This window comes from Triturus cristatus, chromosome 5_2 (genome assembly GCF_964204655.1).
Source record: "Triturus cristatus chromosome 5_2, aTriCri1.1, whole genome shotgun sequence".
NCBI lineage: Eukaryota > Metazoa > Chordata > Amphibia > Caudata > Salamandridae > Triturus > Triturus cristatus.
In genome coordinates this window covers 511,133,280-511,158,386 of record NC_140588.1, presented here as the reverse complement: position 1 = coordinate 511,158,386, position 25,107 = coordinate 511,133,280, and the positions used below count along the sequence as shown (strand labels likewise).

The window sequence follows — 25,107 nt, the reverse complement described above, 5'->3', positions numbered from 1 at the left end:
GTTGACAATGACGAACAGTCTGTAGGTATCTTCTGCCTTTCAAGAATCATACATCTGAGGATTGCAACACATGTTTGCTGATTAAGCCAAAAACTTTCATTCATATGGATAAGGTGTTACTTGCCCATTGGGAAGGAGTAGGCATGGCAGGGCTTTCTGACCTGCAGATACATAGGAGAAATATTCAGTTGAGGAGATGGTGAAGCTGCTGATTAAGACTCCAAAGTTGAATCCTTCAAGCAAAAGCATAGAGTCACACAGACAAAAGCTCATGGCACCAAAAAAGTGTACAGTAGAAGGAGCTTGAGATTCTTCCCATATTTCTGGACTCAAAGACAAGGTCACTGGGAAGGAGGTGCCGATGCGTCAGCTCGACATCTAAGGATGATATGGAGAGGGAGGAAGTCTTGAAGGAAAAGTCCCTATGGGACAAATAGACCTCTGACAAAAATCAACATTGAGAGGAAGAAACGGGCACTTGAGAAAGAAATTAAACACATCTTATCAAATAGAAAAGATATTTTTGATTACTGAACACAAAGTTCCTAACCCTCCGGTTAACAAAAAGCCCAGACAGGTGACAGAGCTTCCTGATAGCCATGAAAAACCACAGGAATTCGAACAGGGCTTTCATACAGCGGAAGAAGAGTGTCAGTTCACACAGACTGAATCAGAGAAGAAACAAACTCAGTGCTCACAAGGAAGAGGAGATACTATTGGTGGGAGGATAAGGAGGCAGACTCACCACAAGAGGTGTTCATCTATCCATCCATGCCATCCACACCTGACGAAAAGCCCATGCGCCATAGGCTAGTGAAGAGAACAGCAGATCATTTTGGGGTTCAGATTGAGGTCAAGAGAGAGGATACATTTCCTGTTAGTTTGTGTGTACTAACAATCAGTTTTTGCTGATGCTTCCTAGCATCCTTCAAAAGGGAAAGGGGTTTCTGCCAGACCAGCAATATCTAAGACACTCACACCTAGAAAAGAGAAGTGCAAGGCATCACCGTAGAACCCGAAATACATTCAGCCCCATGAAGAACCACTCTCCCTCATAGTGTCTACTATTAGGAAGAGGGCTATGTCACCTGCCTCTATTGGCCCCCCATCAGATAAGGACAATTCCTGGGAGAGATGAGAGAGTTTTCTGGGGACTGATCTAGAAACAGTAAAGACAATGGCATATGCTACTATGAAAAGTGTTCAGGCATTGCAGGACTCCGCTCACCTTTTCTAAACACCTCCGTCTCTGATGGTGAGGACAGTTATGAAACTGTTGGAAATGATGGTTTCTTGCATTCACTTGATCCCAAACACAAGAGTAAACATAAGACCCATTCAAGGCAACCAGTACTCACAGACAATGGCAAAATTGGAGGATCTATCAAACAAGGTCATCAATTACGTAAAATGATCTATGCTATATTTTACCATAGGGAGACTCCCTGTCGAAGCAGAGATCTCTGCATGATAATATAGGGGGAAAAATACATTTAATAACAAAAATGTCAGGTAAGGCTACACAGCCCCCCGCGAGGCTGCGCTGCGTTGTACGTAAGGGAGGGAACAGAAGAGTGCCATATCTTCAAAGATATGGCTCTCTCCTCCCCTTTCCCCTGCGCCGGCCCTCATTTCAGTGGCCATGCGCCATGCACACACCTTATGCAATAGTCTAGCATAGGTTTTGTACAGGAAGGGTACCCTTCTTGTACAAAATACTATGCCTAGACACGATGGAATGCTTTTCCCACTTTGTGTGCATACTGCACAGCGTAACACGCATGCAAAGTCGGAGAAGCATGGAAAAATTGAAGCATTTCTCCTGTTAGCGCCTACTTTAAAGGGGCGTTAACTTTTGGCGCAAAACCATGTCTATAAGTCTTTGTAAATATGGTTTTGTGTCAAAAGGCATGGGGGCAGTTGCATGGAAATGCCCAACTTCCATCTATGAAATGCCCCCTTGGTATTAAGCAACTCAAAGCAGTGTTTTGCACTGCTTTGCGCTACTTTGAGGGTGCTTTCCTGCGCAAAACAAGTTTTTCGCTGGAAAGGAAGAGGCAAAAAAGCATTTTGCGCTGGTTACAGGCGCGTAAAAAAGGCCCCTGCGGTGCAAGGGGGCCCTGAGCTGCAGGGGGCTCCCTCAGCAAAGTACTCAGGCCTGAGAGCTCCGGTTTAAATCCCGAGTTGGGTCCCTCCAGGTACCTTGCAGGGGGGCCCCCTCAACTTTCGTTACGCCACTGCGGGGGCATCCTTAGAAAGGGGCGGGTTTTTGCACAGCACATCACAGTGTGCAGCACTCAGCTCACAGCACATTCCATAGCAATATTAAGAGCTTTGCCGACCTCTTTTTTCCAGGTCTGAGATCACTTTGGCCCTCAGGAGGAGTGGTCGCGTAGCTCTGATGGAGCAGGGGACAGCAGTTACCAGCCCCATCGGGACACTGTAGTCACCTGGAGATTTCAGATGCTTACAGCAGCTCACATTTTCAGTTGAAAGACTGTTAAAAAATGAGCAATTGCTGGAAGAATTGAACCTGGAGTTGCTGAATTTCCCCGTAACTCCTGATTTCTTATTGGATGCCCCGGGGTCCAACACGTGAAGAGCTGAATTTGCCTGGCCATGTCCAGGAATAATTGAGATGAGGGCCTTTCTCTTGCAGGCCCCAGACATTCATCTAAAGATTATAGGTGAGAGATATAGATGAAAGAAAGCAGAGGGTAAAAGAATGGAAACAGTAAAAAAAAGAAAAAAAAAAAGAAAAATGGTTTTTACTGCCCCATTTCTTGAGTCTTCCACAGTTTTGCAGCTTAATGCTCTTTACTGTAGTCCCGCCAGTTTTCGCACCACCTAATCCCAGGAGTTTTGCACAGTTTTGTCTGTCTAAATTGTTTAAATTAAATGAGTGGAGTCTAAACATCCAGCAGATTTCATGTCACGCTGTCAAACTGAGTATTTGCATCCATGTCCCGCCAACCCCCATACACCACATGAAAGCTTCAGAAGATGGCAGCACCAATGGCAATACTCTGCCTGTGCGCTTCTGTACTGCCCTGGCAATACTCTGCCTGTGCGCCTGTCTACTGTCCTAGCAATACTCTGCCTGTGCGCTTCTGTACTGCCCTGGCAATACTCTGCCTGTGCGCTTCTGTACTGTCCTAGCAATACTCTGCCTGTGCGCTTCTGTACTGCCCTGGCAATACTCTGCCTGTGCGCTTCTGTACTGCCCTGGCAATACTCTGCCTGTGCGCCTGTCTACTGTCCTAGCAATACTCTGCCTGTGCGCTTCTGTACTGCCCTGGCAATACTCTGCCTGTGCGCTTCTGTACTGTCCTAGCAATACTCTGCCTGTGCGCTTCTGTACTGTCCTGGCAATACTCTGCCTGTGCGCTTCTGTACTGCCCTGGCAATACTCTGCCTGTGCGCTTCTGTACTGCCCTGGCAATACTCTGCCTGTGCGCCTGTCTACTGTCCTGGCAATACTCTGCCTGTGCGCCTGTCTACTGTCCTGGCAATACTCTGCATGTGTGCTTCTTACTGCCCTGACAATACTCTGCCTGCGCGGTCCTGTACTGCCCTGGCAATACTCTGCCTGTGCTCCTGTCTACTGTCCTGGCAATACTCTGCCTGTGCGCTTCTGTACTGCCCTGACAATACTCTGCCTGTGCGCTTCTGTACTGCCCTGGCAATACTCTGCCTGTGCGCTTCTGTACTGTCCTTGGCAAGGATGGGATCCTCTCCTCTGCTTACATTTTAGCCAATTGATTTTCTAATGCAAAGAGATGTTGGAAAAGCATAAGGAAGAACTCCTGCCACCATATATATCATCATTTATATAATCACATATAGCATCATATATGTCATCATATATATTGTATTGTAATTACATTTAAATTTCGCTTTCTACTCCTGATGAGGCGTTGAAGTGCTTTCTCGGCGAGTAGCACACTACTGCGGAACCGAAAGAGGATTAGTGGTGAATTAGTATAGGAAGATATGAAATTAATTTGAGCGGTGGACATATGAGTTTGTTATTTGGATTGAAAAAGGATAATGGAGGGATAGAAGAGGGAAGGGTGTGCATTTATATAGCGCTTGCTACCCCTGATGAAGTGCCGAAGCGCCTTTCGACGGGTAGCATGCTACTCCAGAACGCAAACTGGATTAGTGGGGATATCATCACATGCTGAAATCCACAAGCAAGATATCCAGACAAAACAGAGATGTGCTTATCATAACCAGCCAGCCTCTCTGATGCATGAAGAAAACTACAGATTTTTTTAATATGCCACGTGTGTGATCTTAAGGGAAAAGACTTTTGAAGACTCGATTGTACCGAGTCAAATTGAATTTATTCAACTGGTGCAATTCCCGAGCAAGCTCAGTCATGTTTAGCCACACCATCCATTTTGTGCCATTCGAGCTATCATGAAGCCTCTGGAAAAGCAATAGCAATCTTTGCATTAGCTCTGAAATTATATATCTGTGTCCTAATAGTCCATGACATATTCGAGCCCAGTCAAAAGCTTTTGGCAATGCACCAAGTTTCATACTCTATAATGGCCGCCAACTGTAAATAGAGCGGGCAGGCCTGCTGTCCTCTTGTGGCTCAGCGATGACCTGGCATTAACAGAGTCTAGCTGGGGGTCGTACACAGTTTCTGTAAAGCTGGCACTGAACTTGCATTACTGAAGGATTTCCTCACCCAGTTCTACTTTTGCCATTAAAAGTCGTTGCACTCGATGGTAACGAAGCATGCAAATCACTATGATTGCACCTGAGGCAGAAATTATTTACCATCTACTTCATAAATGAATCTGCAGCCATAATGCGACTTTTCATATTTAAATTAATGAAATATATTTTTTTACTTGCTACTATTTTACCATCTACGTTTACCAAACTTTGTATAAAAAAGGACAAACCCGGATCTTATGGGTTCCGAGCTCAGGGTTACTGACACATTCCAAAGCTGACAATGGTCAAAGTTGAAGTAAAGAATAGTGTTTTTAAAGTAATTTTATCTTCCACAGGCAGCAGCAAGCTGTCAACGCCGTCACTCAATGAAAACTAATAAGCAGTGGAACAGCCGGTGGTGGAGAGGCTGCTTCTGAGCGACCTAGATTGTCAGCTGAAGGCAGTGGAGTCAATCCTCTGCTTCTGTTTTGCTCTGTCACTCTAGGGGTGCGTCTGAACCCGCCAGGAGACCAGGACCTGTGCAAGAACATTTGGAGCCACATGCAAAAGTACATTTTTCAATAGTGCGGCTCCCCCTGAGAAAGGTCTCTAGTGTTTCTTGTACTGCCTCTGCAGGTCGCAGAGAAGGGTTTGCTTGAAAGCAAAAAGCTTCCATCTTGTAACAGGGAGCCACAGAAATCCATTTTTGTACTGACAGCTCTCCTGGCCCTGGTCCAAGTTCCCATAGAGAACACCAGAGCACATTCAGCATCCACATGCCATGAATCCTGTGGGTCAGGAGCCACCTGCTAAACCTTACGATTTTTCACTAAATTCACAAAGGTCAGATGCTCGTTCAAGTAGAAGTGCGGCAAGGACCGATGAGTCCTGACGGGATGGGGAACTGACTGATGTATGATCAATAGCGCTTGAATCTTTTTGAGAACACGGAGGAAACAAGTGATTTGCTACCGAGTTTGGGTCTTGATTCAGTACCCTTTGATGCATCCATTACTGATTTTGTAAGGCACCAGTAGGTACGGTGTACCTATTCAATGTGAAGATCTGATATACGTTGGATGTTTCAGAGTAGGGATAACAAAAATGAGTTGTGAATTACAATAGCTTGTACAGCGGCTTGGAATGGCATCCTGGGTTCTACGCAGTCAAGTGCAAATACTGAATAGAGATCAGTGCAATCTTAAGGTGCAATAAACGATGGGCGAGGAGCTTTAAAGGTCAGCGAGCAGAAGAACAAACTTGGAGTTAGCATAGCCAATCACCATAAATGAGCTAAACAATGAGAAATGATCAAGAGGAGGATTGGAACATCTAAGTCGAGAGCAACAATCAAAAAGAGTGATGTTAAGTGCCCAGTCACGGCTTGTGCAGGTAAGAGCGGTGGGGCAGTGGGGCCGGGTGCGGCTGCAACTGCCACTGAAGCACTGGCTTCAGTGTTGTCGTTGAGTAACCCGGCAACACCACCAAAGAAGCTGTTGTTGGAGGGGAATTCACAGAGGAACAACCCCCGCAGGTGGACTTTCTGGCCATAAACCAAAGAGTAGGAGATGCTGTTCTCAGGGGCCTTTACTGTCCTTCTTCCTGCCCCATAGGGGTAACTTGCTTGATTTATTCAGTAGGGGTAACTTGCTTGTTTTGTTCAGGTCAAGGAAATATCACTCCCCTTGGCCAATGTGTTTGCCAGAGGGGGAAGGTCATATCTTAGGTTCACCTGAAAGCTTAGCCGTCTAGTTACAATTTGATTCTGATATGCCAATGACACAATTAAAGTAAAGATTAAGAATGGATATCACATAGCTTCTGATGAAGGCTGCCCACATCATTATGCAAAGGGTATCCTTTAAGGCCAAGTCATTTAGCTGTCTATTTATTGTGCCACTGATAATTCATACCATGTTCGGTCTCCTTTTCACCCAACTGGCTCACCCCATTCACACAGCACACTCCCCCTCAGAAAACAGTCAAGAACAATTGTCTCAGAAACGAGACTGAGTGAAATAATTTGCACAACTTGTTTGAAAGAAGATAATAACATAATTAAAACCTGGTTAAAAATCAGATCCACATATATTGTCTCTCTCAAAGAAGAAGTGAATTGAGGCAACAGTGGTACTAATCTTCTGGTTTATGTCAGATCAACATTCTGTCAAGCATGTTCAAGTGCCCGTAACTTCACCACTGCACAACAATGTAGCTCATGCACATTACTTTTTTTGTTCACCAGGAAATCAGACCCAGAATTAGAACACCAATAGCCTCTTAAGACAGAATGGTTGCCCTCAAAAGAGAAGCAGTACATGCTCAATGCTAACAAGGGCCAGACAACACAAACCACAAACATGTACATTTATTCTTTGCAGACTTATGTTTTCGTATGTTTACAAATATTCTGTGATTCCTCATACTCTCCAGAAATACACATACAAATCTACAAAAAACACACATCTTCAAACACACTAGAGTGCCATTAGATTCCACGACTCAGTATACACGTCTTAACTGTGTAAAAGCACAATTCTTTTTGTTTTCCCTATCTAAAAGCAGCTTCCTCACATCTGTGTGAAATATGCGTATCTATCCATTCCTTTTTCATTGTGGAAAGGGAATTCTTTCTTGCTGTTTTCTGAAGTATCTTTCCGGGTGGGAAAGGACTTTCAAAATGTCATGAATTCTACAATTTTAGCAATCAGTGGGTTTTCAACAACTTTTTGCTGAGGAAGTGTTGGTTGGAGATTTACTCCAGCATACAATCTGCCAAATTGACAAATTATTTTCAGAAATAAATCCAGCCTGTGGGAAATAAATGTCCACTGATTCGGATTCTGTGAACCAGAATGGGGGGATTTCCGCTCACAGATTTAGCTTTGGTGCTAATAAATTCCACTTCAGTCTGCAACAACATTATGAATCAGTTTCCAGTCTCTGGAGACCACCCATGTTTAACATCAAAATATATCCCATTGAACTGTATCATTGCAATTTCACTGCACCTTTTCAATCAGGAACACATGTTCTTCCCACTAACTGCAGCTGGTACTGGTGTTGCATTATTCAGAAGGACAGCATGCTTCACACAACTAATTATGACTAATTTAAAGTTATTCACCTATTTGAAAATATGAAGTAATTTGCTGACACCATACCAAACCGACATTATCCACAAGCAAGCATTGCCAAAGCAAGTATGTTTGACTTTATGATAAAGCATATAAATAAAGACATTCAGAAATGCTATTTAGCAACTACAGGCTTTGGCATAGGAGCTCAAAAATGTAAAGTGGCAATCAGTGTGGTGATTGAGTTTACATTTTAGATGTGAAATTGTCCTCATGCATTCAAATGGAAATGCTTCATAAATGGTGAAAGAAGATATCCAAGCAAACTATAGCATGCGGTGAAAGAGAAGCACTCCTTTGAGCGAAGACAAAGCCCACTCTATGTATATTTATATTTTAAAGAACTGGTAACAATAAGTCATGCAGACAGCTGTTCTGTCTAGTGAGAACTAAAATGGCCGAAACTTTGCATTTTATCGGTCACTCAATGGAAGCACAGCATGGCATCTATATGCATAAAAATGCTTTTAGAGAAGTAGCACATTTGCAAACAATCTCTAGGTTATTTATTATTTATTTATTTATGCATTTTTATATAGAGCGGACTTTACCCAAAGGTGTCAGAGCGCTTTACAATAGGACCAGTTACGTTACATGAGGAGAATGTTACAAAAGTACATGTTACAGAGGTATAATACAGCAATAGATGACAGTCACTCACAAACACACTAGGATGACACTTGTACAGGCAAAGAATACAAATTTACAATAGTGAAAGAACTTCCTTGGGGGGCTTGAAAGGGCGTGTATTATTTCTGGAAGTGTCTCTGGAAGAGAAGAGATTTGAGGTCAGTTTTGAAGGTCCGGGTAGAGGTGGTGGTACGAAGTTGTGGCGGAATCGAGTTCCAGATTCTCACTACATTGCCTGAGAAGGATTGAGCCATCAATCTTTCCCTTTTAAAAGTGGGGGGCTCAAGCAGTAGTTTTTCCGCATTACGAGATGGTCTAGAGCCTCCAGAGATTTTCAGTTTATTCGCCAGGTAGCGAGGGGACGAAGTGTGCAAGGCTTTGTGGGGGATACAGGCAGTTTTGTAGATTGATCTTGCCTTGATGGGAAGCCAACGGATGGAAGACAACAAGGGTGTGATGTGGGCAGTTCTTTTGGCCCCAAAAATAAAACGAGCCGCTGAATGGAGAACGGATTTAAGAGGGAAAAGGTGGGATTTGGGGAGGCCAGTAAGAAGAGAATTGCAATAGTCCAATCTGGAGAGAACCAGCAATTGGACCAGGGTTTTTAGGTCTTGCTCCGGGAAGAAGCGTTGAATCACCCACAGAAGGTACAGTTGGTATCGAGCATTCTTTACAATGGAATTGATGTGGGAGAGAAGATTGAGCCTTTTGTCAGGTACGACACCAAGGGATTTTGCACTGTCGACAACGATAGGTTTACTGTTAAGTAGATTCAGCTGATCCATCCAAGATTGAACAGGAGGAGGAGAGAGTGAGATAGAGAAGAGGAGGAATTCTATTTTGGAGGGATTCAGAATGAGTTGATGAGTTAGCATCCAGTTTTGAATAGAGTGCAGAGTAGAGTTGAGGATTGAGGGATCGTGTGTGGAGGACACCTTAAGGTAGATTTGGGTGTCATCCGCATAGAGATGGTAGAGGATCCCAGATTTACTAAGGAGATTTCCCAATGGTTCCAGATAGAGATTGAACAAAGTGGGTGCAAGGAAAGAGCCGTGAGGGACGCCTTGACCTACCGATAATGGAGATGAGAGACTGTTCGCTATTTTGATCATTTGGGATCTGTCAGAGAGAAAAGAGGCAAACCATTTAAGCACTGTGCCTTCCAAACCCATTCTCTGCTGAAGAGTGTTAAGGAGAGTGTTGTGATTGACAGTGTCAAAGGCTGCAAAAAGGTCTAGAAGAATCAGAAGGCACGATTAATCAGAATCAGAAAGTTACTTGAATTAATAGCCTTCAGAGGGCGGACCTCTTTCTCCATATCTATCAAACTCTCAAAGCGAGAGCCTATCTTTGTTCTAAACACCGCAGCCATTCGACACCCTCCGGAAATCTCAAGAGAGTACATTAGTGGGAGCAAGTTTTCATACAAGAACCCAGGAACCATAAGTTCGAAGTGTCACAATTTCTTTAAAAATGAACAATCTCTGAAAGAACTTCAGAGGGAAGGCCTCAGACGGAGGGGCAGATGGGGGGTTCTTATGTGCTTATCAGTGTCCTGTGGGCTCATTCTACAAGGACGCGCATAGCAGATGGAAGCGCTGTATGGAGGCCTCACACCGCCCAGGAGTGCGTGGAAGGCGTGGTGTCAAGCGCGCCAGTCTTGACTAGGCCTTTCCACTTTGCTTGCATGAAGCATGACTGGAATCTCAATCTTCGGCACGCGCCATGAGCCTCTGATCATAAAAGCACTCCTGGCGCAGGCCGCAGCGTTTTCTATTGGGTCAAAGTATGTTGTAAAATGTGACATGTGTATGACTTCATGTTTCCACGCAGCTTTATCACACTTGCCTTTTATTCTGTCTGTTGAACAGCCACAACTTCGTTTTTACCTCACTCACTCCAAAACAAAAGTGAGGGAAAGTCATCACTTTAATGTCAAAATGTCTCCAGTTATTGACCAAAATGTCCTTCGTTCTAAAGCAAACCGTTACCAGCGGAAAGTACCATAATAAGACTAAAATCATGTAGGAATCATGACGCATGCACGCCGATGTATCTTGGCAATAAGGCGCCCCATCAGGATGATCAATGTCCGTGCATGTATCCCCACACAGCATGAGCATATGGCATGTTACGGCCATTTTGTTAATTTTTTTATACTTCATTCCAGGATGGTATTTGCCACTCTTGAAGCAGTAAATAAAAAAAAATCAACGTGTAAATTCACATTTGAAAAAATAAGTGTCCCGGAAGCAAAAGACAGCAGCTAGACCGTAAAAAATGTAAAACTATTTTTTGTTTTAAAGAAAGGACGCAACAAGGGGATTTGGAGGGGGGGAGCAATGGAGAAGTGCTTGAGGAAAACACTGAATGCCTGGAAGGGCTTGGAAGGAGTAACGAGGACAGGTCCAGGTGGGGGAGCAATGGAGGTACTTGAGGCAGGGCGGAGAGGTGAGAAGGAAAAAGTTTTGGACAGCGGTGCGGTGGGAGCAACTCGTACGATGCAGAGAAGGGGCAGATATTCTAGGGGGAAAGTAATACACGAGTGAAAGAGCAAGAAAGTACATGCACTCTCAGAGTGGAGAAAGAAAAGAAGATGCATTGGCAAATCCAATAGGTCTCACCTTTAGGACCTGTTGGCTTTGCCAACGAAGTTTGGTGATGCTGTACAGAATTGGCAAGATGCTGTGCATCATGGCCTAAAGGAAAAAAGGTGTGATGACGTGACTTTACCATTTTTTTTTAAGGCGGAGGGGCCAACAGCAATTTTCTGTCTGGTTCTCTCCCCCCAAAAAAGACGCAAGGCCTGGGTGGCAACAAAGCAAAGGGTGGGGCAAAGCAAAGTGGAGTGGTAGGAGAGAGGAAAAGCAACACATGCGAGAGAGCAACAAAGAGGGCAGAGTGAGAAGCACATGAGTGAGAAAGCAACACAGATCATGGGGAGGGAGAAGTACACAAGAGAGAGCTTGCTACACGTGGGCAGGGGCGTAACACAGGCCCCCGCACTCCACCAGGGGCCACCTCCGCGGCCACACAGCCAGTAACCAGTTAGTACTGCACACATCCGTCTGGGATGTGAGTTACGTAACTTACGTTACGCTAACTGTAGTTGCACCTCGCCGCAGCCTCATTATACATTAAATGGTGCGCGGCCGCGTCTGCGCAGTCTTCACCCTTAGGGTGAAGCATAGGGTGGGGCTGGTCATTCTCATGCGCATGCCACTTTGCAATATTAAAAGTGCGCGTAAGGCGGTTGAGAGGGACCGTGTGGCCTTAATTTAATTATTGCCTGCCCCTAGCTAAGCTTGTCTGGTCTTCTGCCGCCCGCTCGAGCCTGCCACTGAAGCTGCAAGCCAGGCCTTGCCTACCTCCACCTTCAGCCAGGAAGCCATCGCCTCCATTGGTGCTGATGTCTCCATGGCAAGTAGTTCAAAGCTTTTCTTCAGGTAGGCTTTTCTTCAACTTTGTTATAAACTTTGCACCCTCTCCTGTATTCAATCTACCTCATTAAACGTTCCCTTTCGCCGACATTCCACTCGCTATTCGGTACTCTTTTCTATTTTCTTCATTTCATCTCATGTACTCCCCTCCATCGCGTTTCCTCTCCTTTCCTTTACATCTCCCTCTCCCGGGTTTTTCTCCGACTTTTCTGCAACTCCATCGCATGACTACTTCCAACTCTCTGCTGCAGTTCTAGCCTGATTCTCCCAGTTTTTCTTAATGCATTTCCGCTTCCCTTCAATATCCGGCCTTCTCTCATCCATTCCATGCCCCCCTGCAGTTCGGACCTTTCTTCCATTCCTTCATCTTTCGCACTTCCCATATAATTCCCGCATTTTTCCCTCTTCCGGGTCCCCAGTCTCTTGTCTTCACTCATCTTTCTGACATTCCTCCCTGCCTGATGCAGTCCTTTCCTTCTCTCCTCGGAAGCCCCCTTTTCTCGCACATTTCTGTCTCGTGTCTGCCCCAGCTTCCCCCAGGCGTCAGGATACACGAGGCTCAGAGCTACACAGCTCTAGTTTGGCTTTAGCATCTCTGATTGGAAGTTGCTAACCCTGCTGCTTTATTCACACCTCTCAAAGTTCACAGCCTTAAATGTGTATTTTCTTCATATATAGCTGCACGGACCTGATCTCATACAAGCTGATGCCCAGGGTTGGCTTTAGCGCTGCTGGTACTCTGTGGGCCAATCATTTTTTGGTGCCCCCCCCAATGACCTCCTTTTCCATGGATTTCTCACTCCCACACCCCAACAGTGCCCCTCATCTCTCCATAGCCCCTTTCACACATGCATTTCATTTGTTTTAAAGCGATGGTTGGGGTTGGCTTTAGTAATAAGAATGTATATCCACCCAAACAAACCCTTTTTAGCAACATTAGTAATAGATAAGGAAAGATGGGGGATCAAAAGAACATAGCATCCTAATGCAGTTTACTTGCAGCTCTTTGATGACAGTTCATAAGTCGGTGTTCCATATTAGGATTGTAACTCATGAACTTCTATGACACAAGGTTCTCTGTGACAAAAACAGTAACTCATCCAGCTATCTACATAAAATGCAGTTATGTGAACTCCAGGGACACTGTGCATGGGCGGCAGCCCTAGGCCTGAGAGCCCTTGACTGGTTGCGGGGCCAGGGGGCCCCTCCGTGTACTTTTGCAGGGGGGCCTCCTCAAGTTTCGTTACGCCACTGGCTGGTTAGCGTCACTTTTGTGACGCTAACCCAGCGCAAAATGTTTGTAAATCTCCGCCCAAGTTTCCTGTTTGCAACAGCCATGGAATGCATGACAATTGCATAAAAAAATGAACAATAGACACTATGTGCAGGGAGAACATTCCAAGTTTGTCAGGGCCATTGCTATTTTGTTTAGCGAAATAAAAAGAATGCAGGTGGGGCCACTATAACATGGATGTCCACCTGGCATTACATTTTTTGCAAAAAATCTATTCTAGCTATGTGCATCTCCATATATGTCAGGCCCTTCATGTTAAAGATGACCTCTGTGGCTTCTTCATCAGAATCTTTAAAACATACTTGGTGATGGTATATTTCAAGCGTATTTTTTTCGTTGTTTGAAAGAGACCAAAACTGAAAAATGTTTGCTACATTTTCCACGTGGAAATGGAGAGACTTCTGTGGAGAGAGTTCTGTTTTTGTACACCCTTCTTTAGTAAAGAGGAAACATGTTGCAACCTCAAATTGCTGTATTTTTGTTTGATGCCAACTTTTTTTTAATCCAATGATTCAGTAAATTCCTCCGTCTTACTGTACAACCATCATGGAAGATTTGTGACTTGTAGGAGTAAAACTCATTGCCCTTCCCAGCTCTACATGGGGGAAAACAAACTTGGCACCGACATAGGCTCAGGATCTGAGTAATTAGTCTTGAATGGAAACAGAAATTACATAATAGCAAACATATTTTTTCATCTCATTTTAAAAATATCTCCTCTACTGCAGAATGTTCTCTAAACTGCATGTCCAGATGACGGAAAGCTAGCTTTCCTAAAACCAAACAAGATGACGCACAGTTCATTAGCGCATCTAATTAATGGCATCCATTGCACTGATTATAGTAAAAGGCCTACTCTGTTTTCTGTTCCGTGGAGGGCAGCATCATTCAATACTGAAGTCCGGGAATCTGTCAACTTCAGGTAAAACCACCTAGAATCAATAACACAAACAGCTCGAACACGTGTGAGGGCTTTGCAATGCAGTTTTGCAGCTCCAAGGTAATTAGCCTCCTGTTGAAACTCAATTTGGGACATTGTAAAGTCCATTTTCAATGCCAAAGGCATAACAGAGAGCACTTAAATAGCCTTTTGACAGCTTAGTGAACCATTGATCCGTGCAGTCTATAAGCCCTTGTGCAGGATAAAAAAAGAACTTTTTTACTTGCTTTATAGATGGTGCAGGTGGTCACAGAATCACACCAAATTCTCAGCTCTTTGTGTGAAATAGGTATTTTGATCAGTTTGGCGGACATGGGTCACTGCCGAGCTGATTCATTTTCTCTAATGGTTCGAAAATTCTGTCTTTCAAAGATATTTATGTCAACACTGGATGGTGTGAGCCAGGTTTTCACTTTTGATACAAGCAGCTTGTTAAGACCATGTCTTAAGTAATATGTATTACTCGAAACAAACCTTCTGCATGAATACTTTTATGATAATCTTATATAACACACCTGAGTGCTTCTACTTGTCAGGGGTTTTGCATCACAGTCTTCAAGCCAACGTCACCCCCCAGTACACAGCCCTTCTCCCTCCACAAAGATTGCACACAGTGTGGGAATGCGGATGAACAACCAAGTCGTCCCGAATTCATGAATAGTTGCCACTTTTAAGAAGGCTCTCAGCGATTATATCAGGCCCCCTCTCTAAAGCGGCTCTCTCCACCATACACTCTCTGGGATGCTGATGCACATGTTCTATACTCTCCAGGACATCTTGCCGGCCATGGTGATTTCCAAAATAAGGAAACGCATCCTCACCAACCCTCAGTTCCTAAGTCTCCACTCGATTCCCTGGATACAACAAGCTGCTCCCATACACATTACCATTGTCCACCACTCCCTATGTTCAACTATCCAAATATGCCACCAAACCTAATTTAAAGTTTAAATGCAGAAGCGTTACTGCCCATGATCCCCAGCTCCGGAGTTTGATTTCTCTTACCACCTGCACAAAAGTGACTATGATCAGTAAATGTAAAAACACTAAAGCCCCAGGCCAGATGGCTTGTCAAATGCCACTTTCCAGAGAAATTTCCTAATTGGGTCATAATATGTGATCGTAGATTTTAGGGCACATTGGTGAACTTGAAGGTCCACAAGACTTGAAAAAGTAGTCTCTTCTGTCCCATTCTGAGAAAAGGTAATCCTGGACACCCCTCACATTACAGACTGGATGCCTTTCTAAACATTTTGGCTAAAATAATTGATGATCTCATCTTGCAGCATGGGCTGAAAGGACAGGCCAAATCCCTCTTATCAATGATCTGTTACAACATAGAAAATTGAGTGAGTGAGAGTTAGACAAGGAAATACTGGGCAATACTCGAAAAGAAGTTAAACATCATCAAGCCTCATAGATGGGTGTGCACTAGCACCAAATTAACATTATACAGTTTATTTATTTATTTTATTTTCATAGTTTTATTTAGCACGAACATGACCCTTGTGGGTTTCAGAACGTTTTACAAAATTACAGCGACAGCGCAATAATAATAATATCAAATTCAGGAGGGAAAAAAACAGGATAGGGTTTTGGTAAGCTGGAAACATAGGTTTTTCCATTATTAACCTCTATCAAGGATGCTGTCTTACTGTCACACACACACTGTTGAGTTTCCAGTGTGCATTATTCTACTACAAACAAACTTATCATCAACTTTAACAAACCTAAGCACTATGGTTTAACTCTGCCTAACTTTGTGGCCATTGTGATGTAAACAATTTATAATTAGGGCTCCCGGTTTTATGGTATTTATTTTTTTGCCATTTCCGTCTGTATTTATCCATATTTATTTTTTGGGCATTTTTTCTGTATTTATCCACATTTATTTTTGCCACAAGCAGAAGGCAACGCTGCAGCTAGTATTTTTCCACATTTATTTAAATTGACAATGCACACATGCATTTGGTTGTTCTTGGTCAACACAATACATTAATCTGAAAACTTTGCAATTCGCAGAATGTCCCAAATACGCTTAAGTGCTATCACAAGCCATTTGTCTCAGAGCTTTTCCGTTTCTGTCATCTGCACAGAGTGCTGTATCCTCTGTCCCACTGAACACCATACTGTCCCACTGAGATACTCACACTCCCTTCAGCTACAACCCAATTGTGCCCTGCTATAAACACCTAGAAGCAACTCTATTCAAACTATGCACTAGACCAGAGTAATTTGCTGCATGAAAAAAGTAACAACATTCTGGAAAAATCAAACACTCATAGGGAATACAACTTAAAGCTTTTACACTAATTATTCAGAAAGCTAAGGACATGAAAAGAAAAGTAGCGCTAGACTGGCAAACTCTGTAAGGTGGCGCTAATGTGTTTGGGTGTGAATAAAACCAATCTGGCCACTTTGCGATGACTCTGTCTTGTTTTATTCAGTTATGTGTTTATTGTTCGTATTTTAAAACCTTTTCTCTCCTCCTGAGGCCGCGTTTTGGAATAGAAACATGTCAGAAAAAGACTTTTGTAAGACGTGTCCTCTTTTTTTGGATCCATTTCACTGGGGAACGAATGACGAGAGGAAAGAACAGTCACGGTTTTCTACAAGTGAGGAGGAGCACGACAAAGAGAGGGAGGAAGAGGAAAAAAGAGGGGGGGCAGCAGAATTGGACATTGTCCTTGTCCAGGCAAGAAGGAAGAGACAGCAATGGCTATAAGCAATGCAGTCAGGTCACAAACTCTGCAAAGACTGTTTCTGAGTCTCACTTACACCCTCTTCCCTGTATGTGTGTCTGACTGAGCCCTGCCTTGCAGCGCAGCCCGGGCTGAAAAGTCAAGGATCCGGTTTCTTCTCTCTGCTGCCCACTACCGTGTCGACACAAATAATGCGTAAAATAAGCTTTTCCCAGGCATGTATACCAATATAGGCGTGAGGTACGAAAAGGGCTTTTTCTTCCGACCTTTGGCCTTTCACAAGGTGCGCTGAACCATAGCTTGTAGACGCTCTAATTACAACTGATATATGTTAATTAATAATTGAATTATAAATAATTTGATATATGTAATAATGCATATTGAATGAGAATGGTACAAATTTCCTGTCAGTGTGGTGGATTAGCCTAGATAAATTTTACTCTGCTTACCACTGGCCGTTTTTTCATCTCTGGGTGTTGCCTAAAGAACACAATGCGTATTACAGCAAATGTCAGCACTTCGAGAAAGAAACACAATTTGCAGCACAAATCTCTCCTTGGTTGTTATTCAATGTTCCAGGCTATGACGTACGGTGGCTCTCACTCGGAGAAATAAACAACTCGTGCCCAAAGACAACAGCAATAAAGAGACAGGCATAATACAGAGATATCTCTGTTGCCATCTTGCAGTCACTGTGGTGACTCATTAACAGTGCCTGTAGCCGGTCCGCTTACCCATTATGAACTGATGTCCAGCTCTTGTGCAATGTGGCTGTAATTGGATGGATGCCGTTTCCTGCAGGGAATGTAGTATTTTTGGATTTTAATAGCTCATTAGGTATTTATTCATTTTACTTAAGAAACGCAGCCATTTGTGAAAAATGGGTCTTTAAAAGAGAAATTGAAGTGCTCCAGTTTCAATCCGAGAACCTGTATACAGGATTCTTCTGCACTGCAGACTTTTGTTGTCAGTTGACTACCCCCTGTCCACCCCAGGCGTGTCTGCGAGAGTGAGAGCTCAGCCCGAGCCAAGGGAGGGGGGCTGAATGCGCTATGTGTGAAAGTGATTAACTTCGCACAGGTGGGGCGCTGAGAACAATGCAGGCCTAATGGCGCTAGCAGCCACAGATCATCCAGGAGCACAGAAGCGCTGCAAAATGTGCTAGTATTTTCCCGTTTTTACATATAAATACAGACAAAGGAAAACTTGTTTTCCGTCTGTATTTATATGTAAAAATCCGTTTAAACGGAAAACCGGGAGCCCTATTTATAATTAGAATAGGCTGTTTACCATATTAAATCAATGGTTCGTTTTCCAGCAATTTTTAATCTCTTACAAAAACCAGACTTCTCCATTCCCTTTAAATTTCGCATGCCCCCAACCTTTCAGCCAAACGTAACTTTTGATGTAGAGGTCCTACTACTCTGATAAGAGGAGGGGGTTGGGAAAAATTACTGAGCGAGACCATCAAATATTCGGTCCATTCACCTTTATCTACTCATGACCAACTCATACCTAATTTGTTCATATGCACAAAGTCTGCGGGTTCCTGTCAGCATCCAGGAGTAGGAGCCATATGTATCCATGCCTTTTATATGGCTGGACTACTCAAGCTCAGTTGGGTCAAGGTGCATGGAGCTGTAGAGCAGGCAGAGCTCCTTTTTAGGTCTCGCCTGAGACAGCGCTTTAGCGCTGCACTCGCGAGAGCTTTTGTAAATGGGGGATCTGGAAGTGCAAACGAGTGCTTTCAGGCCTCCAAATACAGTGCATGTGCGCCGGCCGGGCGCGCGCACCATTTGGAGGCCTGAAAGCACTTGTTTGCTTTCACTTTCGCGGGCCGCACGGCAGTAAAGATCGGCAGTAAAGATTGCAATCTCTTTGTTCCCAGCATCAGTGAGATGCAAATGAACAAACAGCGTGAGGCCAAAGGTCTTATTTTTTTTAAAAACAAACCAGGTCACTGCTACAGTGAAAGGAACAACAAGCATTTATAATGCAATAGGTCTCGCATTTACGCGAGTTTGAGCTATTCACATTGCAAATAACAATGCCTTTTATTTGTGTTTTCGTTTTTCAAACATAAATAAAAGGCATCGTCATTTACAATGCCAATAGCTTAAACTCGCGTAAATGCGAGACCTATTGCATTGCAAATGCTTGTTTAGAGAAGGCGAGTCTCAGTCTTCTTGCAAAATCTCTGTTCCAGAGCAGAATTCCTTGTGCTCCCCCGATGTGCCTATCCCGATCAGATATTTTTTGAGCTTTGGAAAGCAAATGCAGAGACTGTTTCTGCTGTCCCTTGCAGACCTCCTTCTCTACATTTAAAGATGATAACAAGGATTTGAAGAATGAATACTGACTCATGAATATGGATAAGGCAGACTGGTGATTCCCAAATCAAAGCACTTCTATGCGACCCAGCAATTGGTGCTTTGGGCACACAGTTAACGCCACATTGACTGACCACAAATTTTAAAAAGTACTCTTATTGACACTATACAAATGCACACATGAGCACTAGTTCACAAACGACCTATCACAAGTCTGTTATGTGCAATGTGTACATATCAGATCTGTAACACGCTTACATATCACACAGGTTCCCTTATTCATGAAAGGAGATCTTCATGTTACAGAAGCATCTGAAGGGGAGGACAATTACTTCACAGGCCAAACAATACAGGGCCCAGTGAATTAACCAATCATAAGCTGGAACAACAGTAGATCTCTAAGCCGCATTGGCTTGATCAGCTTTTAATGAATCGGTTAGAGTAGCAGATTTTTGCAGTGACCTGTCCGACACATCGCGTACCATTCTATTTGTTGCATGTTAAACTTTATTACCCAAATAAGGTCATCATGGAATTGAATGTCTTCAACTACAATGTTGTGTCTAACCAGATTTCGTTGTCTTCAATTTCCAGATGGGCTTCTTTCGCAGAAGATACAAAGAGATCATTGAGGCAGAGAAGAACCGAAAAGAGAACGAGGACAGCTGGGACTGGGTCCAGAAGAATTAATGCACTGCCGGATCACAACCAGTCATGTGGCACACATTTGCTAGCCAATTGGCCTTGCTCTTGTATCTTCCATATGTGGAAGAAAAGAATCTTCTCCATATTTTTCGGAGGCCCTTTGATGCTGTGTTCTTTATCATGCTAACAAGTGCGGGAGCATATCCTGAGGCAACCACTGCAGCCATGTCTTGTGATTGGAGCAATTTAAACAGAGGAACTTTGAACTTTGGTAATCCAGCTGCAGTGCAGGGCAGTATTTATGAATCCAACTATGTGGTATACCCTCAGGGGAAAACTGTTACCAAAAAAGTATTTTTTGTAAATGTAAGCCTTTTATATTGATTGTGTCTTTATATTTGTATCAATGATTTACAGTTTTGTTTCATACTGCGCTACACCGTTCACTCAAGCACTGATATTACGCAAAAAAACACACATATATATATGTGCACATTCAATTTCAGTGAATAAAAGGCTTGCTAAAAAAAGTGGAAGCACCTTCACATAGCAGATGTCAAAAAAACTGCAGCAATAAATAATTTTACAGTTTAGCCAAATGACATGTGAATTCATAATTAAGATGCAATAATCATGGCAAGGTTTCCATATTGGAAGGCATCCGTCGCATAATAGCAAGGGAGAATCCACCCGAGTATAAAGCACAAACTTCTGTAATAGAAGGACAGGCCTTGATGGCACGGTTTCCCTTTACCTAGGGTGAGGTCAACTTTGTGCTAGCCCTATGCAAAAGTCATGGTTAAGGGTATGGCTTGCCATGTGGTGACCGAAGAAATTGTTGGAGAACGGAAAATTGAGGTAACGAGAAAATCAAGAAAAGCCAAAGCTCTGCCACATATGTACAGAGTAACATCCTCAATGTATAGGGTTCATTAAACACACCAGTGGCAGGATTAATGCCACAACGAATTTTACTACAATATTGAGTCTGACTGTCTACACGCTTTTGCCACACTTCTAGAATAGGCCAATCTTAGGTGCTAGCATAAGTACATTTTGGTATGTGAAGGAAAAGCAGGTTTAATTTTGTGGTATGCATTTTTGAAAGTTCGTGTTTGGTTACTGACTTGTATCAGTGCATATTTTCTTTAAAACATCTTAGTTTGTGGGTAATGCAAACGGGCTAATTTTCGAATAATACAATTGGGTTTGAAAAAGAGAAATGCTCAGGAAGGACAAATGCATTTATTTACCCAAAAAATGGGCAGTATTTTGTTGGATAACTTAAGTCCTAGTTGCAAAATGCATATGTTGGATGGTATTGAAAGAGACCTGCACCGTCTATTATTAAATCCTTACTAGATACTTCCTTAACACTTTAAACATTTTCTAAGCAACTCACTGTATTTTCAGGTATTCTAGATTGCAAAAATCGACTTCCTTGTGGCAGAGAGCATTGATTTCTAAGGGTAAACCCTCATTACTTGAATTTTTTATAGCATAAATGATAGCTTGTTCAGAAACAATTGGTAGTCTACAGGCTAAGTTAAAGAAATTATGCAGTCAAAGCTTAAATGCAGAGATTGTGTGAGAAATGTGGACAGATGCTTGCTGTATCCTTGCCTTTTTATGTGTGTTTATATTCAAGTCTTAATATAAACAACTGTTTGTGTTGCTTACATACTTGTTGGCGCCTTCTACCGAATATTTCCATGATTTTTCTGTCGTTCATTTTGTTTATCATGCAGTAAAAATGCACTATACAATGCAAGTCTATTAGCGTAAAGAAGCCAATTTATCATCCAAATATTTTTGTGGCGTGTAAATCTGCCTAACCTTGTGAGATCTAGGTTGAGAGGATAATCGATGACAAAAGCAACACGCTGAAATTCCAATTCAGATGAGCAGAGAAGCTAATAATAAAGATGGTGGTCTTCTGATGTAGAATAGAAATGGAGGCTATATGGCACCTTCCTATGATCACATTGGTGTGAAGCTTATCTAAGAAAGTTGATAACCACAGAGATATAAATGCCATGGGCGGGTTTACAGTGGCTTATAAGACTAAATCTTAGACCTGTCAAATCGGCCATCTTGAAAAGAGAGCACCCAGCTAGCTAGCATCAATGGAAGGTGTGATTATTGCTACTCCTAAAACTCGTCACACTGAGCCTAATCAATATAGAAGCAAATACAAAAATTGGATCAATTCCTGGATAAGTGACATCAAGGTAGGGCGCTGTTTAGGCTTAGAGAAGCATGTTGGTTGATTCTTACCAATTCAATGGAGTTAGGATTGTTAAGTGTAGCACTAACTTTCAGTGGAAAAGGGTGCTGTGGACACGTAGATATTGGGCTTTGGTGATGCTTTTTAGTTGAGCACCTGGTGCTGACATCTGTATTTGAGATCCTTTTAATGGAATCAACCAAAAGCAACATATTCTTTTAAAAATTGCCACATTGCCTGAATGGGTGAATGTGATCCCGTGGGCTAATTGTGTGCATGTCCACCTCGGGTGATTAACCATGTCAGTTAGCTTAGGGGACAAGACAAAGGGTGCGTCTTGGCAAATCCAGATGCCAATACTGGACATTCATTGGGAATGTGAGGGGATGGCACAGCATTAACTCCCCATGGGTAGAAAGGTTTTTGCCACATTCCTGGGTTTGTGCTATGCATGGGTTCCGTTTTTGCACACATTAATAACCTACATGGAAATAGATCAGCCCTCCTCGACACAGAGCCAAACAGGTAACCTCTACCGAACATGTACATTGTGCAGTTCAGGAATCGGTCGTGGGGAATGCAACAATGACAGGCTCTTTTTATAAATTTTTTATAACTTTCACAGTCTTTTTACTCTTTGACAAACTATTGATTTGAATCTGACGTGTTCTTTCCTGTATGTAGTTATTGGCGTATAAGGATACACGGTTCATTGCTATGGATAACGAGCCAATGCTGTTGAGAGCTGAATGCGTGTTTGGTGACGGTAGTGATAGCAGGCTATCTGTATGCTCAATTAGGGTATATGAGGGCACACAGTGAAAACGTTAGTCAGGGCCACTGCTACATGAAGGATACAGCAGGCCATAGGGCACCACCGCAAGGGGAGCCAGACCGCAGCCATAGGCCTCGAATATGGCCCTTTTGCTATAGGATAGAGTACATCAAAACAACAGGTGGCAAGAGTGTGAATGTACTATAGTACTGTAAGCAAACAGTTGAGGGAGTAACATCTCCATTTAGCTGCACCACCTAAGTGTGGTACTTCACGGCACTGTGCCTGCGGTCAGTGCATGTGTAGGAGTATGTAATTTCTTAAATCGAACACAGGATACAAGGATGTGTTCTTACTTAACATGGTCTACAGGCCCAATTGTGTAATGAGATTTTTTCCTACTGCACGACATAAGGTTGTGCAAACTAGGGATAGTCTACTATGTGACGTCAAAGTGCAATGACATTTTGTACTGCTATTCGGTCCTGATAGGACCGTCGATTGTCTTCACTGTGGGGGAGTGTCCAGTGAGTCATCACTTTCATAATATTTATGAGGTGTCAAAGTGGATGGCCCTGATGGACAGCAGCCACTGGTGTTATGGCAACCCGACAAGAACAGGACCACAGTGCATGGATAGGGTTTGCACTCTTACAATCATGCACCCCACAAATTTGTAATTGCACTGAAACATATGCTTCTGGGTGGTGAGCACAGAGACCAAATGCTCTGCATTTGGAGGGCACCTGAAATATGGCTGCCTAACTATAAAGATGGCTGCCAAACTAGGAAAAAGGGCTGCCAAACTAAGAGGGTGGCTGCTAAATTAGGAAGATGGTCGCCCTACTATGAAGGTCATCAACACACCCGACAAATACCGTGCATCGTAACCCTCCAGATCTGTATTGGCAGTCTGCGTCTACCTGGCTACTGCCAGCAAGCAGGGTGCAACCCTTTTCAATCAGACATCCCTGATCACATCTTATGAATCCGACCATAGTTGGAACGATTGCACCTTGGCTAGGATGACATTTAATCCACAGCATATGTGGAGTACCATGTATATTTAAGGTTCATCAGTTAGGGAATGTACATTTATTGAATAATCATAAAGGAATATGAAAGACATATGAGTGAAAAATTCTATGCAACTCGATTGCTGGAGAGCACACACGTTTCTTTTTTTTTTTTAGAATGTTATAAGTTTTCCTTTCAAATAAACCACACATGCTGTTTTTTAAAAATAAGATTGTACATTTCTTTTATGGCTTGTTTTTGGGAAAGTCGTTCACTTTTATTATGTCACCTTTATTATCTACCATGTGTTCACCTGTATTTTTGATCCATTGTGCACTGTCTTGGAAATGTCAGGTTTACAAAATGTATTAGCATTTGTGGAAATAAAAAAAAGATGCTCCATTCTGTTCCAAGAGTCTTTAATGTCAAAATAATTGAAAACATTTTTGAAAAGTAGGGATGGACTTTATTGGAAAATAAAGTCCTGTTGCTGGTCAAGATGAATGAATAATTTCAAGGTGAAAGATCACTTCACTTGCGTCATATCCATACCGACCACATATTGAATCCTGGTTTGGAACACATCAGTCAGTCACTTTTAGTGCCCTGCAAATTTTATTTTCCAAAGGGAACATGAATTATAAAGAACACAAATCGTCCCTGCATATGTTTATTTGATTTAGTATAATTTGAAGGACTTTTTATAGCATTGCATAACCACGCGACATGATATCATCTGTTGGCTTTACTGTTTCCAGAAAAAAACACCTAAGTGGTCAGATAAGCAGAGTTTAACGATAGAATAAAATGAGCATGGGTGCACCCCCTTTATATTCAAAGAGCTGCCTGTCAGAGAAGAGCGCGCTCATTTTTAGGAAAAACGGATGTGCACAAACCCATTAAAATGAAACCGCAAAAAAAGTATTTCACCGACTGCCAGACCGTCAGCAGGCCTCCTGCTGGGATAGCTCAGCAGGCCTCTCAATCACTGCAGCCACGGCGCCAAAGATGGTGGCGGCATCTCCGACCTGTCTGACTCTTCCCATGAGCGTCCAGGGAACAGGCCATCGTGGAATGGACTCTGTGAGGTCTACCTTGCAGACTCTCTGCCCCAGACTCACATGACCCAAACGAGAGAGAAAGTCAAGGCTTTAAGTGGGATGACGTGTGTGCGCGTATAAATGGGGCGTGGTCTATATAATTGAGGGCGTGGCATACCATGTAAACAGAATTTCTGTGATTCCCATAATGTGCAACCGAACCAGTATTTTGGTGTTAATGCATCCAGATATACAA

The 25,107-nt window shown here is 43.0% G+C and overlaps 1 protein-coding gene across 1 annotated transcript in view; it reads left to right on the top strand.

Annotated features, from left to right (window-relative positions):
• ITGA9 (integrin subunit alpha 9) overlaps nt 1-24,213 on the top strand; it is a 962,089-nt gene extending 937,876 nt beyond the window's left edge. Inside the window, exon 28 of the mRNA XM_085607531.1 lies at nt 19,742-24,213. Within this exon, the coding sequence (XP_085463657.1) occupies nt 19,742-19,837 (96 nt within the window). The 3' untranslated portion in view covers nt 19,838-24,213. The remainder of the gene's footprint in view (nt 1-19,741) is intronic.
• Nucleotides 24,214-25,107: the final 894 nt, after the last annotated feature.